The sequence below is a fragment of the Nansenia antarctica genome (assembly GCF_963989245.1).
Source record: "Nansenia antarctica genome assembly, chromosome: 6".
Taxonomy (NCBI): Eukaryota; Metazoa; Chordata; class Actinopteri; order Argentiniformes; family Microstomatidae; genus Nansenia; species Nansenia antarctica.
This window is the reverse complement of record NC_137676.1, coordinates 30,030,850-30,046,863: the sequence shown is the minus strand read 5'-3', so window position 1 is coordinate 30,046,863 and position 16,014 is coordinate 30,030,850. Positions and strand designations below refer to the sequence as shown.

Genomic DNA, 16,014 nt, shown 5'->3' with positions numbered 1-16,014 from the left:
GCATTTCCTGCAGTAAAACCAACATGCCTTATTCATTAGCCAGTTTAAGTTCATAAAGTATTTGATTTATCTGACGTAACCTAGCGTTGGACTCGCCTCACACACAGAAGGTTCCTGTTTAGGCCTACTGGGTGAAAACAGAACACATTGTTACTGTTTAGATAGGTCAGATTTATCCAGAGATTAAAGACCCAAAAAACAAGTCCCATTCAACCCAGTCCCACTCTATGAATGAATGAATGAATGGTCTTTATTGTCATTGCTATAGTACAGGTACCAAACAACGACATTTGGGAGGGGTGACTCCCCTGGTGCTAGGAAAGAAAAAAAAAACTAAAAAAACAAGAAGGGAAAGGAGCTGGTTTACATAAATAAAGGCTATGTACACTATCCACTATACTATACTGTACAGATAAGACAACTAGGGTTGTCATATTGCACATAGTGTTATTGCACATTCATTTTAAGTGTCGCAGTTTGCAGGCTTGAAATGTACACATTTGTGCCTCAGCACTACACCTGATTTTTTCAATCCAGCAGCTGCCATCAATCCGTCCAGACTGTCCAGGGCCCAGAACCTAGGTCTTTGCTGTGTTCAGGGCCTGGATGGCCCTGGGGTAGAAGCTGAGCTTCAGTCTGTTTGTCCTTACGGCCATGGTCCTGTACCGCCTTTTCGAGGGCAGCCGGGCAAAGTGTTCGTACCCAGGGTGGGTTGGGTCTCTGGAGATCTTGGAGGCCTTCCTGAGACAGCGTGTGTTGTACAGCTCTTCCAGAGAGGGGAGGGGGGCGCCGGTGATCTTCTGGGCTGTTCTCACGACTCTCTGTAGCGCATTTCTCTCCGCGGTTGTGCAGCTGGAGAACCAGTTGCAGATGCTGTAGGTGAGGATGCTCTCCACTGCGCCGCGGTAGAAGGCCACCAGTATCTCCTGCTTGTTGTGTTCCTTCCTGAGGACTCTCAGGAAGTAGAGCCGCTGTTGTGCCTTCTTGATGGTGGCTGCTGTGTTGTTCTTCCAGGACAGGTCATCCTGTATGTGCACCCCCAGGAATCGGAGGGTTGAGACTCTCTCCACGCTCTCTCCGTCGATGAGCAGGGGCTGGACCTCAGATTTTTTCCTCCTGAAGTCCACGATCATTTCCTGGGTCTTTGACTTGTTCAGCAGCAGGTTGTTAACCTTGCACAGCTTGCTCAGCTGCTCTACCTCATCCCTGTACGCCGCCTCGTCCCCCCCCGAGATGCAGCCCACCACGGTGGTGTCGTCTGCAAACTTTACGATGGAGTTGCTGGGGTGAAGTCGTAGGTGTAGAGGTTGTAGAGGATGGGGCTTAGCATGCAGCCCTGGGGGGACCCAGTGCTGAGTCTGAGGGCTGTGGAGGTGTGGGAGCCCACCCGCACCCTCTGGGGGCGGTCGGACAGGAAGTCCTTGATCCATGCACATATAGAGTGTGATAGTCCCAGGTCTAGTAGTTTGGTCACTAGCCTGTCTGGAAGGATGGTGTTGAAGGCAGAGCTGAAGTCCACAAAGAGCAGTCTCGCGTAGCTGTTTCCCCTCTCCAGGTGGGATAGAGTGGCGTGGAGAGTCGTCGCGATGGCGTCCTCTGTGGACCTGTGGGCTCTGTAGGCGAACTGGTATGGATCCAGGTTGGGCGGGAGGCGTGTGAGTATGTGGGCCCGGACTAGTTTCTCGAAGCACTTCATGATGATTGGTGTGACTGCCACCGGGCGGTAGTCGTTTAGGCAGCTCACCGTGCTTTTCTTCGGGACTGGGATGATAGTTGAGGTTTTCAGGCAGGGTGGGATGGTGGCCTGGGACAGGGACTGGTTGAAGATGTTGGTGAAAACCCCGGCCAGCTGGTCGGCGCAGTCCCTCAGCACCCGTCCCAGGACGCCATCCGGCCCAGAGGCGTTCCTGGGGTCCACCGCCTTCAGCACGCGTCTCACTTCATGCTCTGTGAGGGTGAGGCTGCTGAGAGCTGGAGAGAGTGGTGTTTGTGTTGTGGTTACCTCCGTTCGCCCCTCGTCGAACCGGGCGTAGAAGGAGTTCAGCTTTTCCGCCAGCAGGGGGTCGTCCTCTGCGGCTGTGAGCCTGTTGGCTCTGAAGTTTGTCATGTGCTGAACCCCCTGCCTCTACTTGCTACTGGTACTCTTGTATTTGCTTCATGTAAAAGCCAGACCTGTAAATGAAAGCACAGGTCTCCAAAGTCTGCATTAGTCTTGCTCTGCCTCCTTGTTCAAGTCCTGACTGTAGATATTTAGATATTGTAATTTATTGTAGTTTAGATATTATAATATATTTTTATTTTATTTATTATTATTATTATTATTGTTTTGTGAACATATACTTAATGAGAAATACTCAAGTCAAATATTGGGTTTATTGTACAAATACACATATTGCTAGCATTCAGTCCAGCAAGTTTAATAAAGGATAAATATTTAAATAGGTTTATAACAGAAGATCATACAAAAACAAATACATAAATGATAGTTATATATTGTTAAGTTATTTTTCAAATCACTCCAAATCACAAGGACACCTCCAGAGGTTTGCCATTGTTAGGACATTTAAACAGAAGCACTTTAAAGGGGATTCAACAGCAAGAGAAAAGAACACTTGAGAAGAATTGCAAAGCAGTTGCATTATTTTCATTGAAAAAAAAATAATGTTTCTGCTAAACATGATCTAACTAATCATGTGGAAATAATGCAGAAAATCATGGATATGTTGGTCTGACCCGCTAAATAAGCAGTTTGAGCATACAGTATTCACTAGCCAGGACAGCATCTACACCTAGTTATACCTAGTATAGACATACTTCATATACGAACAACGATGATCATCTCTATTTATTCCGTCTTAACCTGGTATTAAAATGATTCCAGTAGTGTATATTTTACTTCATAATGTGAAAATAATTCAAAATGGGTTTGGGGCCTTTTATAACATAATAATCAATGTGTCTGTCGTGCTTGGACTCTAAGACTGGATTTCCCTGCAGACCACTATGGTCCAACAGTGACCTCAGTGCCTTGCATGTCTCTGCTCACACTGCCCAAACCCAGACTTGTCCAGTGTTGGTGTACTACCCTCAGGGCTGTGTCTAGTGCATGCATCCTTTTCATTTCGGCATTGACCCATTCTCACTGCAGTTGTCTCTTAAAAGAAAGCAAAAAGGACTGTTTGGGTAGGTCCCATGAAGGCATAACATTTTCATTCAGCAAAAACCGTACTGGCTATAATAAATAAGTCGATCCATATGAAGATAAGCATTTGATTAAGCCTTTGTGGTGGAGAAAAGAAGAATAAAACAAATAAAATGCAAAACAAGGCTACCAATACACAATAGCATCTGGTGATAATGAGGCACTTCTCTGCAAGGAGGCTGGCTAGATTTAGGTTAATTCTACACAATGACTTCTGATGTCCCATGATGTACTTACTGCTGCCACAACTGAATTGCCAGACTGTACACACGCAATTCCATTAACTTTCCAGCTGAATGTTTGCCTCAGAGTACAGTAAGCCCAAGTAATAATACCCAACAGGAATAGACAATTTATTTGAACAATGTTAGCCTGAACGATATAGGACAACATGAAAATGGAGCAGCTCGTGAAAGAGCCGTTGTAAACACAATCTCCTCATGAGTAGTCGCATTCATTCCCACGGTATGGAAAATCTAAATAGTTTGATTGGAATTCAATGAACAAACAATAGAAATAATCATCAGCTGCAACTGCTGAGAAGAAGAAGAAAGCAGACGATGATGAGGGACAGACGATAGCAGTGATGCCTAACCAAGGGCTGTGCCAAATGTTTGTCTTATGATTCTAAAAAGACAAGGCAAAACTATTTGCTCCTGCAAACTGGGCCACCCACTGAGTGGTCAGGGAAAATAGCAATGTTGTCAAAAATGACATTTTAGTGATTGATTAATGAACAGACTAACCATCGAAAAAGCCAAACATTCCCATTCCGATTCTTTTGCAGTTCATTTCGTAGTTAATTGCAAATCACAGTCAATTGAGGATCCCGGCACCAAAACGTACGCAGACTGACCATGAAACTACTCAACATCAGTGGGTTTCTATAAGGCCTCTCATAATTCAACATAATTCTTATTGTTGTTAAAATGACTATACTACACAACATGCTTCATAACGTCTTTGGAAAGAACAACTTTCATTTCATTTGTTAGACTAGACAGTGACTTGGCGAACACCAAATGATGTAGAAAGTTCTGCTGAGAGAATAAGTGTCATGTTAAGATGATCAAGACAATATCATTACTGAATGATTAGCTAATCAATATAAATGTACAAAACCATGTCCTTTTAATCACCGCATTCATTTAATCATGTTGAGACGGGCGGTCAACTAAAAGCCTATCTGAGGCATTCTTATGAAGGGGGCATCTTTAAGACAACCACATGACCCATTATCATCTTCATGCCATGGGGTATGTTCATACTCATACTCTCACTGGCCAGCTCATTCCACTCTGAAAACCAGATAGCTGATTGGCTAAACCTGCGCTCTGCAGCCAACCAGCCGGCTGCCCTGAGCCCACACTCGTTAGCCAAGTGGCAGTGTTGGTTTTATAGCTGTGTGAACGACAGTTCTTTGATCAAGACACATTGAAGGCTCATCCAACATGGGGTCATCCAACATGGGGTCATCCAGCCCTGGACCCTCATTCTATATACAGTACGAGTGTTTAGAGTGTTTAAAACTCCATTGATTGCCAAAGAATTCCGGAACACAAAAGTGTTTTATGTGGAATTTACCTAGCAACAATACTTTGATTGGGCTACAAAATGAAGCATCAGAATTCATGCATTTGTGGTGAATAAAGTCACCCGTGGCACTCTAGAATGTTGCCAATTTGGGTGACTGTATACAACCTCAGCACTGAACGAGTTAAAAGGAAATCCTTGCAACTGAAAAAGAAAAGGGGATGATGAGATTTGGTGAAATGGTCAGAACTGGATGGAAGAATACATAAGAAGAATCATGAGGAGGCCTTCTAATCTAAATTGCAAGGATGCAAGGTGAGAGGATGGTTACTAGGGAGACATAACATAGGAGAAAGAAACACAGGTCATGTTCCAGTCTAATTTGAGTAGGTTTAACATGAGATGAGCTACAACAGAGGGACAGAACATCTAGAATAGGCAATAAATAAGTCATTAAGTGTGTTGTGTGTTGGGGAACGGGAACACAACGAAATAAGTCAGGAAGGAGAGAGGGAAACGGGAGACGTAGGGGAAGGTATGGTGGCAGCAAGGTTATAGGTGGAGTTTGGGGAGGAGGGCTGTGGGGACAGCAAAGGGGTAAAGATAGGCCTGACGGAGGGGGAGTGGAGAGCAGCGCTGGCTGTGGTGGGGGAGTCTGAGCTGACCTCGTCCCCTTCTTCCGAGTCCCACACCTCACTCTGCAGGTAGTCTGCAAACAAGGCCTTGGCGCGCTGCAGCACCCTCCCGAGGTTGTGGCGGCGAACAAGGCGATCAAAGTGCATGGCCAGCTCGTTGTAGTCCAAGCTGTTCTTAACGATGTGGTCTCTGTGCTCCAGCAGGATGGACAGGCACAGGAACAACATGAAGGGGTTCCCTTTGCCGAACTCTTGAGGCGGAGGCAAGGAGCACGATTTGACGGTGGTGGCGTTCTCTGGTTTCATCAGATTCGGGGTGCTAGCCGGGGTGCCCGAGGCTTTGCTGCAAGGAGAGGAGAGGTTGTTGGAGAACGCCTCTCTGGCTCTCCCGAAGGACAAAACGGGGGAGGAGAGCAACGATCGGTTTTGAGGATAGGAGAGCGACGGAGAGGAAACCAAAGACTTCCCGCCGGTGGGAGTGGCGGGCGAGTCGGCGGATCCTCCGGTCCCGTGTGGCACCGAGGCAAAGCCTCTGACGGGCGGCTTCTCGGGTGATTCTGCCCCGTTGCCGTTGGCTAGAACGGGGGAAGTGTACTTCGGCGACGTTAAATCCGGCGAAGCCCCTCGCCAACGAGACGGAGAAGGAGAGGACCCCGGAGACAGGGAGGAACCCGTTTTCCAATCGGGCGCGCAGGGAGGAGACAGGGAGGCCGACGGGGACGCCGTTTGTCCGTTAGGAGAACTCCTTCCCTCGGTGTCTGGAGAGGTGGATTTGTCGTCTTCGTCGTCCCTTATCAGGGGCACTCTCTCCCCGGGGTCGTCTTCCATGTCCTCTGTGGCCCGCTGGGTCAATGGAGCTGGTACATGGTGGCGTGAGACCTGCAGTCGGAGAGGACTCCCTGCTGGCTCCCTATCATCCATATCAAAGCTGTCCTCGTTCCGGGCGCTGTAGTATTTAAACTCTCCGAAACTGGTCTGTTTCTCGAAGGGAGGGACAGGCACCATATCCTTCTCCTTTCTTACATAAGGCATATCATAGTCCCCCTCATCCTCGTTTCCGTATCCTCCGTCCTCCCTCTCCCCCGCCTCCATGCCGGTCTTTCTCCCTCCGTCCGCCTCTTCTCTCGAGGGCCTCAACATGTGCCGTCTCTGTCGCCTCTCGTTTTGCTCCCCACCTTCCCCCCCCTCGTCGTCCCCTGCGAAGGCGGCGGCTCCCTTCTCTGTGACGAAAGTCTCACCGTCCGTCTCTAGGGGCGGTCCGAAAAGTTCTACCTCCGTTTCTGGCGGGTCCGGGGGCAGGGAACTCCAGGTGACCTCCAACATCCTGAGGGCGTCGTCGAAGGCAAACTCCCGCTTCAGTTCCAGGAGCAGCCAGCGGTAACAGAAGAACAGGTCGTCGGCTCCGCGAGACACCAGGTACGAATAGAACTCAGGGTCTGAGTACTGCAGGAGCAGCTTGAGGTGCTGGAACTTGACGGACATGAGTTGCCCGTCGGGTCGGAAGTTGCCCTCCAGGCGTTTCATGATGCCGCAGAAGCAGATGAACGCGTGAGCCTCGTTGTCCATGACCGCCAGGATGGGAGAAGCGATGTCACTCATGCCTTGGCAGTACGATACCTACGAAAACAAAGGGGAGCTCGATTATTTTCCAGAACTTGATTCATTTACATTTACATTTTTGGCATTTAGCAGACGCCTTATTCCAAAGCGACTTACAATCAATACATTTGAATACTAAGCATGTGAATCAGCAGTCCACCATTCGTTGTAGGAAGAGTACTCTAGCTCGGGCCGGGGGCCACTGATAGAAGGAAAAACCTTTTCCCTATTATCGCCTTCTACTAAAAAAAAATTTTTTACTGGAGAAACTGAGAAACAGTACAAGGGGGGCAATAGAAGTTCTAGGGACACAGTAGAGGGGAAAGCGGGTGTCTTTAGGAGACGTAGAGGTGAGGGTCGGAAGATGTCTCAGGAGGAGCAGTTAAGATGTAACCTGAAGAGATGGGTCTTCAGTCTACGACGGAAGATGGGTAGTGACTCTGCCGTTCTGACATCCGTGGGGAGCTCATTCCACCAGCGGGGAGCCAGTGTTGTGAAGAGACGTGATCGGGCAGCCCGACTGCTGTGTAGAGGAGGAGGGGCCAGTCGGCCAGCCGAGGTGGAGGAGCGGAGTGAGCGGGCAGGGGTTTGGAGGGTTACCATTTCCTTCAGGTAGGCAGGGGCTGTCCCTTTAGCTGCCTGGTATGCAAGCACCAGGGTCTTGAATCTGATGCGAGCTGCTATCGGGAGCCAGTGCAGGGTGCGAAGGAGAGGGGTGACATGCGAGTATTTGGGGAGGTTGAATACCAGCCGGGCAGCAGCATTCTGGATGAGCTGCAGAGGTCTAATGGCTGAAGCGGGGAGCCCCGCCAGGAGTGCATTGCAGTAATCCAGGCGGGAGATGACCAGTGCCTGGATCAAGAGTTGCGCTGCCTCTCTGGTAAGGAATGGTCGTATCCTTCTGATGTTGTAGAGGAGGAATCTGCAGGAGCGAGCCGTTGCTGCAATGTTCTCCGCACAGGATAGTCGGTTATCCAGGATCACTCCAAGGTTCTTGGCTGTCAGGGAGGGGGTTACAGTAGAGTTCTCCACTGTGATGGAGAAGTCTTGGAGAGGGCAGGCTTTCCCGGGGATGAAGAGGAGCTCAGTCTTGTTAAGATTGAGCTTGAGATGGTGGTCAGCCATCCAAGTTGAAATGTCAGCGAGACATGCTGAGATACGGGTTGCCACGGGGGGAAGGACAGGAAGAGTTGAGTGTCGTCTGCGTAGCTGTGGTAGGAGAGCCCATGTGAAGAGATTACCGAGCCAAGAGACTTGGTGTAGAGGGAGAAGAGTAGGGGCCCTAGGACGGAACCCTGGGGAACTCCAGTGGAGAGGGTTCGTGGAGAAGATAGCGATTCTCTCCAGGTCACCTGGTAGGAGCGGCCCGCCAGGTAGGAAGAAAACCAGGAGTGTGCGGTGCCAGAGATGCCCAGGTCTGAGAGGATGGAGAGAAGGATCTGGTGATTGACTGTGTCGAAGGCAGCAGACAGGTCAAGGAGAATGAGAACAGAGGAGAGGGAGGAAGCTTGGGCAGAGTGGAGGGCTTCCGTGACAGCAAGGAGCGCAGTCTCAGTGGAATGCCCAGCCTTGAAGCCGGATTGGTGGGGGTCTAAGTGATCCATCTTCCGGAGATAGTCAATCAGTTGTTTAGATGCCGCGCGTTCAAGGGTTTTGGAAGGGAAGGAGAGAAGGGATACCGGTCTGTAATTGTGGACAGATGATGGGTCAAGGGTAGGTTTCTTGAGGAGAGGCTTGACTCTGGCTATTTTGAAGGCCGCTGGGACAGATCCAGTGGATAGGGAGGAGTTGATTAGGGTGGTAAGGTAAGGAAGGATGTCGGCGGAAATGGATTGGAGAAGGGGGGAGGGGATGGGGTCAAGAGGGCATGTGGTTGCCCGCTTTGATGTGATAAGTGTGAGAATCTCATCGGGGGAGAGGGGGGAAAAAGATGACAATCCAGAGATCGAGTGTCGAGGGGGGAGTTTGGAAGGGGTGTTAGCAATGTTAGTGGGAACAGTGTTAGCATTGTTAGTGGGAGGAGGGAGCGGTGGGGGGAGAAAGGTGCTGCTGATGTCGTCCACCTTTTTTTCAAAGTAGGTGACAAAGTCATCGGCGGACAGGGAGGAAGGAGGAGGGGGAGGAGGTGGATTAAGGAGTGAAGAGAAAGTGGAGAACAGTTTTCTAGGATTAGAGGCAGAAGTATGTATTTTTGAATGATAGTAGGATGTTTTAGCAGCTGATGCCGAGGAGGCGTAGTTGGCAAGGAGAGAGTGATAGAGGTTAAGGTCATCAGAAAGGCCAGTTTTTCTCCATTTCCTCTCAGCTGCTCATGATTCATGTGGCTCATGTCATCATCGGTTCTACCATATACCCTAGAGCAGTGTTTCTCAACCCTCTCCTCGGGGCGCCCCAGCCGCTCCACATATTTGATCTGTTCCACCACCAGCTCACCTGATTCAACTGATCAAGTACAAAGCAATTATGGTTTGTACTTGATTAGGCGCCCCAAGGAGAGGGTTGAGAAACACTGCCCTAGAGAACCAGGATTCATGTTTTAATCCCAGATTGTGTGTAAATCATGAATAATTTGCTTGATATTTCCAGACTAACAGGCCTGATGAAGACAAACTGTTAGGCTGCATTATCAGTTATTGCAGTGCAACAACCGAATGGACCTATAATAATAACAACATTGTAGCTAATGGCTACTTCAATGATAAATAGTATGGATTGTTTTCTTTTTCTTTTTCGGAGTGGGGCTTATTTTTCATTTTGTTGGATAGAGATAGTGAAGGTAGACAGGAAAGTAAGGAGGAGAAGGGAGAGAGGGCATGTCAGCAGGGCATGGGGCTGGATTCGAACACATGCCGACATGGGCATAATGTGCGCACTGTAGACCGCGGTGCTAGACCACTGGACCACCCCAGGCCACTTAGTATAGATTGTTAAAGAGGACAGAGAAAATAGATCTGCATACCTGTGGATGTGTAATGGCAAACGTGGTGAGCAGGTCCGTGAGGGCGGTCAGGTGGGGGCTGTCCTCTGAGCCGGCGTAGTAAGGGTGGGCCCGGTCGGTCCTCAGCACGTCCTTCAGCACGTTGCCTCTGATGAACTCCAGGTCCTCTGGGCTGGCCCTGACGGCCCACTCCCCCTTCAGCCGGTCGTACTCCCTGGTCTTCCTCTTCATGTAGTCCATCCTCTCCTGGCCCGTCAGCCCGTCAGGGTAGACGTTCAGCAGGTACCGCCACACCACCTGACCACCGTCCAGACACGTGGGACAAAGGGAACAGCAGGACAAAGATTATCATTAGTGATCTGGGTGTATAGAACAGTCATTAGTGATCTGGGTGTATAGAACAGTCATTAGTGATCTGGGTGTATAGAACAGTCATTAGTGATCTGGGTGTATAGAACAGTCATTAGTGATCTGGGTGTATAGAGCAGTCATTAGTGATCTGGGTGTATAGAGCAGTCATTAGTGATCTGGGTGTATAGTAGGGATGCACGATATGCATTTTTTCCCAACCGATACCGATGTTTACCCGCTTCTCGTGGCCGATAACCGATATGATAACCGATATGAGAACAGATATAATTTCACAGTTGATAACCTGTAGTTCATGCACACCTGAAGGTAAGAAAGGCTATGTAGTGAGCAAAGATTGATGATTTAATATTCCATAGTGATCTCACCAAATGTAACTTACATCACTATTGTTAACACAACAAAGAGAACACTTCTGACTCTTCAAATGTTAATTTATTATTTCCTCTAACAAACAGAATCTGTTATAGACAGTGCACAATGCTTTTTTTAGCCAAGATCTGGCCTCCTTTTATGAAAACAAAAAAGGCTCACCTAAGAGTAATTAGATCAAAAAAGTGTCAAAAATAAAGTGCATCTTGTCTATCCCTGTAAATTGAAAATGCATAAATAAAATATCAAAAAATAAATAAATAAAGTGCATCAGTCAATACAAAAATAAAGACTTTTATAGAACCAAAAGTTTTATAGAACTTTTACAGAAACTAGTGCCAAATGGCTGCTTAGTCTGCAGATAAACAGAATGAGAAAAGACACATAGTAGGCTACACTAGTATGCATAATAAAGCAACTGAAAAGGGCTGGGCTATGCTACTTTTAGTGCATGAGGATGAGGTAGGTTGTGATAAAACGTATCTGGCTTACGCTAGTATCGATCAGACTATGGATGTGTGTGGCGACTGTATCATACAGAGCAAACTTCCTGCAGTTTTAAAATGCGTGTTCAATAGGCACAGCAGCTTTTTTTGTTCGCGGCTAGGCTACCTTCTGCTACTCTGCAAAATAGCGGCGGCTTAGATATTCCTTCCATACAGCGTGCTTGCAATGGTGAATCTTAAGGTGACTTATGAGATTCGTGTGTTGTAACTCGTAGACCTCTGCCCTCCTCTCCGAACTTTTGTCGAACATGTGTTGCAAATTGCAAACGCACTATCTGCCACAGAAACTCTGAAGAATGTCCACACCGGGGAAGCTCTCATGTTTCGCTCTCGTCTATACACTGTTGTACGCAGGCGCAGCATCATGAGCGCGGAAACCGGAAGCTGAAATATTTCCGGCTTCATATTATCGGCTCTATATCGGCTAAAATTTTATAAAACCGATACATATTTAATAACATTAATTTCCCATTATCGGGCCGATAAATATCGGTGCCGATAATATCGTGCATCCCTAGTGTATAGAGCAGTCATTAGTGATCTGGGTGTATAGAGCAGTCATTTGTGATTTGTGTGTATAGAACAGTCATTAGTGATCTGGGTGTATAGAACAGTCATTAGTGATCTGGGTGTATAGAGCAGTCATTAGTGATCTGGGTGTATAGAACAGTCATTAGTGATCTGGGTGTATAGAGCAGTCATTAGTGATCTGGGTGTATAGAACAGTCATTAGTGATCTGGGTGTATAGAGCAGTCATTAGTGATCTGGGTGTATAGAACAGTCATTAGTGATCTGGGTGTATAGAACAGCAGTGTTTCCTCTATGCATTTATTCGTGGCGGGCCGCCACAAATGAATTTTCTCCGCCACTAATTGATTCATTGATTCTCGCGCAACGAGAAAGGCAGCGAGGCATTATAAAAATAATTTTTTTTGATTAAAGCTACATTTAGGCCGCTTTCAGACCTACATTTCGTTCCGATTTCGGGAGCAGTAAGTTACAATGTTACAGAATTAATCGCCCCCACACGCGCGAAGCGACACACTTGCAAAACAGTTTTGTGATTGGTTCAAATTTCGCGGGACATTTGGATTTCAGGAAATCCATCTCCTCTCCCTCTCTCTTCGCCTGTCCCTTTAATCCCGTATCCTAATCGAAAATGCAACATCATCAGCGACGACTGTGGGTTATTGCATTTACTGCTGTTCTCTGGTTCATGTTCTTATACCAGTGCTCAGTATACAAGTATTTTAAATGAACATTCGTAATGTAGTCCGGTTCCATGTGTACTCTTGTGTACTTCATATTCGATGAGCTGATTATCTCTCGTGTACTTCATATTCGATGAGCTGATGATCTTTCTGTGTGTGTGTGTGTGTGTGTGTGTGTGTGTGTGTGTGTGTGTGTGTGTGTGTGTGTGTGTGTGTGTGTGCTGGGTGTATCTGTCAGTCACATGTATATTATACGGTAACCTATGTACTGTATGCGCGTTCCGCATGTTCTGCTGCTGCTGTAGGATATATCTTGGTATTTGATCACCTTCTATATAAAATCACCTGCGCTGCTTTTTTAAAATGTGGCCACCCTCTAGTTTTTGGTGAAATTACGTCTTTGTTTTGAGCACCAGTGCGCGTTTCATGCGCGTGCACGCGAATTATTACCACCCCGCCACTAATATGAAAAATCCTGGAGGAAACACTGAACAGTCATTAGTTATATGTGTGTATAGAGCAGTCATTAGTTATATGTGTGTATAGAACAGTCATTAGTGATCTGGGTGTATAGAACAGTCATTATGGATCTGGGTGTAAATAGAACAGAATGTGTTCCATGTTAAGATTTTTTTTCTCCAGATGAAGTAAGCTGTAGTTTTTATTATGCACCTTTGGTTACCTATTACTGATTTCTTTAAAGGATAAGTTTTGAGTTCTAATAATAATAATAATGCTATTAATTTGTCTAATGCTTCTATTACATACCCAGAGCACAAATAAACATATAGGGACAGCACAGAATATGGCAGCATACAAAGTAAAGATACCCCATGGCCCGTCCTGGGTATGTAAACAGAGAATCTCTCCCACCAGCCAGCTCTCTCACCGGTGAATTTAATTGGCTGATGTCTCAGTCCATCTCCATCTAGTGCAACCCTTCGAACCTGGGGTGCTGCTTTCCTCACTGAAGACACACACACAGGCGTGCTGCGCTGCAACACAGCATTACAATGCTGATATTTGGCTGCCAAACGGCCCTCGCCGTAATAAAACTGACTAGTGTTCGTTATCTCGCTTTCCCAATCATCCCAGAAATGAAGACAGTGTGAAAAACAGTGCAGGTTAGAAGGTTTTTCAGCGATAGTCAGGTTAGCCATGTTACTTATACCAGGAGACGTCTCGATTGCCAAAATGTAAATATTTAATCATGCTAAAATAGCTTTAGCCACCCATCTCCACCTAGGTTTTTACTGGTAATTCTGCATCCACAACATACCGGTACATGGTCAAACTACTGCCTTTTCTGGCTCTACCCTGTCGACCTGGCTGAAGGCATTAGTGAACATTATGTTAGCTAGCGGAAAGTAGGCCATTGTTACAGGACACTAGTGCCGAGCACATCAGTGGATGTGAGCTTCCCTCCATCCAGGATACAACACACGGTGTGTCAGCAAAGCCCGGGGAATCATTAAAGATCCCAGCCACCCCAACCACAATCTGTTCGAGCTGATGTCGTCCAAAAGACGAAGCCTCCTCTAGAGCCTCAGGGCCAAAGCTCAGAAGCTAACCAACAGCTACTTCCCCATCAGGCGATCAGGCTCATAAACAAGCCAACTGTAAACAATTGACTATTATCCCCAAGCACACCCGATGTATATAGAGTACCTAACCTTAAGCACACAGTCACTTTACTCAATACTACCTTTTACACCCACTGCCAGAGTGCAATATCCATGACATTCTACTTGTACTCATTTATTTGACTATTTGTACTGCTAATTGTATCCTATCTTATTTGTCACCCACAATTTGGCAATTGTGTCAATTGTCTTATAATATTGTCACTTTATTTTATGTTGACTTATGTTGCCTATTGCCTTATGGTCTTGTGCAGCAACAGGCTCCAGGTACCAGCAATTCTCACCTGGGACAAGGTTAGGCTTGTGCTGGTATCATAACTGTCAAACTGGCATACGCTAGTGCTAGGCGTTATACCGGTATGAACTTGACTACCGGTATTATGTTGCTCCACAATGTGGATTTTGCTATAGCATGGATACCGTTATATATTAATCAATTCTAATTTGGCATTCATATTGGTTTTGTTACACATTTCTATTGAGTGATAGTAGTTTGTATCTATTTTTAATAAAAACATAGGCTACCGTCTCTTGAGGTTCTCATGGAAAAAAAGAAGCATGTTAATATGTTGATTTTTTTTAGTAGACCTTGCATGCATTCGTGCATAGGCAGCTGCACCGAGATTGAACAATAGGCTATACGAATATATCTATGAGAAGATTATATCTATTAGAAGATCATATCTATTAGAAGAATATATCTATTAGGAGAATATATCTATTAGAAGATTATATCTATTAGAATATATCTATGAGAAGATTATATCTATTAGAAGAATATATCTATGAGATGATTATATCTATTAGAAGATTATATCTATTAGAACAGCGGTTCCCAACCTATGGGCCTGCAAGTGAGTACTGCAAGTGGGCCGCCAAATCATGGGCAAAAAAAACGTTTTATTGACGTTTTTTTGTTACAAAAACGTTTTAATTTTAAAAAGATAAAAAATCTTGGATTGAACAGCCTTGATCGTATTGTGTGTGGTGTGCTATCTTGTTTCCATCCGAAAAGAAGAAGTCAGCTCGCTTCTTAATTGGCTACATTCCATCCCGGACTCGCGAACAGGGTTGCCAGATGGGATCGACATTTTCCACCCTAACCACAGTCTAAAACCGCTAATTCCACAAAAAAAAAACAGAGCCCATCTGGCAACCCTAGTCGGGAGTCGGGAGTTGCCCACACACATAAGGATGTTTGGTCGTAAATATTGAACACATACAACATTTACGATCTTGGTATTTGATCACCTGCTATATAAAACATCGCCGCTCGGCTTTAATGGTTTAACTTTTTTTTTGCCACGCTCCCTCTAGTTTTTGGTCAAATTACGTCGTTGTTTTGAGCGCTTGTGCGCGTTTCATGCGCGTGCACGCAGAAAAAGATCGCAGTGCGCTTTGCGCGCTGCTGAGTGGGCCGCGAATACTGGAGAGATCTGGAAAGTGGGCCGTGAGTCCTAAAAGGTTGGGAACCGCTGTATTAGAAGATTATATCTATTAGAAGAATATATCTATTAGAAGAATATATCTTTTTTGTATTTATTTTTTATTTTATTTTTTTCAGATTTTATCCCTTTTTTTCACCCAATTTGGTAGCCAATTGAACCCAACCTAGCATCCAATTATCCCCTGCCTATTGCGAGGGATCCGCCGCACGACCCCGTGGCCGGCAGTCCCAGAGGAGGCCGCCAGGCAGACTAGCTGACTGGCTCCTCGAGCCCAGCACCGTTATTCCGGCACCCCGGGGGCGCTGTTGCGCGACGGATCCTTGTCCGGAACTACTCCTATACCCCCCCTCGGGAGCGGCCGCCCAATATGCCGCTCCCCGTATGTGCCTGATTAGAAGATCATATCTATTAGAATAATATATCTATTAGAAGATCATATCTATTAGAAGAATATATCTATTTAAGTGCAAAAGTGAACAATCGAAGATGAGCGAGCACACAGAAAGTGATGTTGATCAAGTGCACAAGGACGATGACCAATTGGTTGAAAAGAAAGG

The 16,014-nt window shown here is 46.3% G+C and overlaps 1 protein-coding gene across 1 annotated transcript in view; it reads right to left on the bottom strand.

The window, feature by feature from the left end:
• Positions 1-5,232: 5,232 nt before the first annotated feature.
• tbc1d25 (TBC1 domain family, member 25) overlaps positions 5,233-16,014 on the bottom strand; it is a gene marked incomplete at its 3' end in the record, with an annotated part of 13,894 nt that continues 3,112 nt past the window's right edge. The window contains exons 5-6 of the mRNA XM_080534341.1: positions 9,929-10,204; positions 5,233-6,987 (exon numbers count right to left, since the gene is read on the bottom strand). Coding sequence (XP_080390467.1) covers positions 5,233-6,987; positions 9,929-10,204 — 2,031 coding nt within the window. The remainder of the gene's footprint in view (positions 6,988-9,928; positions 10,205-16,014) is intronic.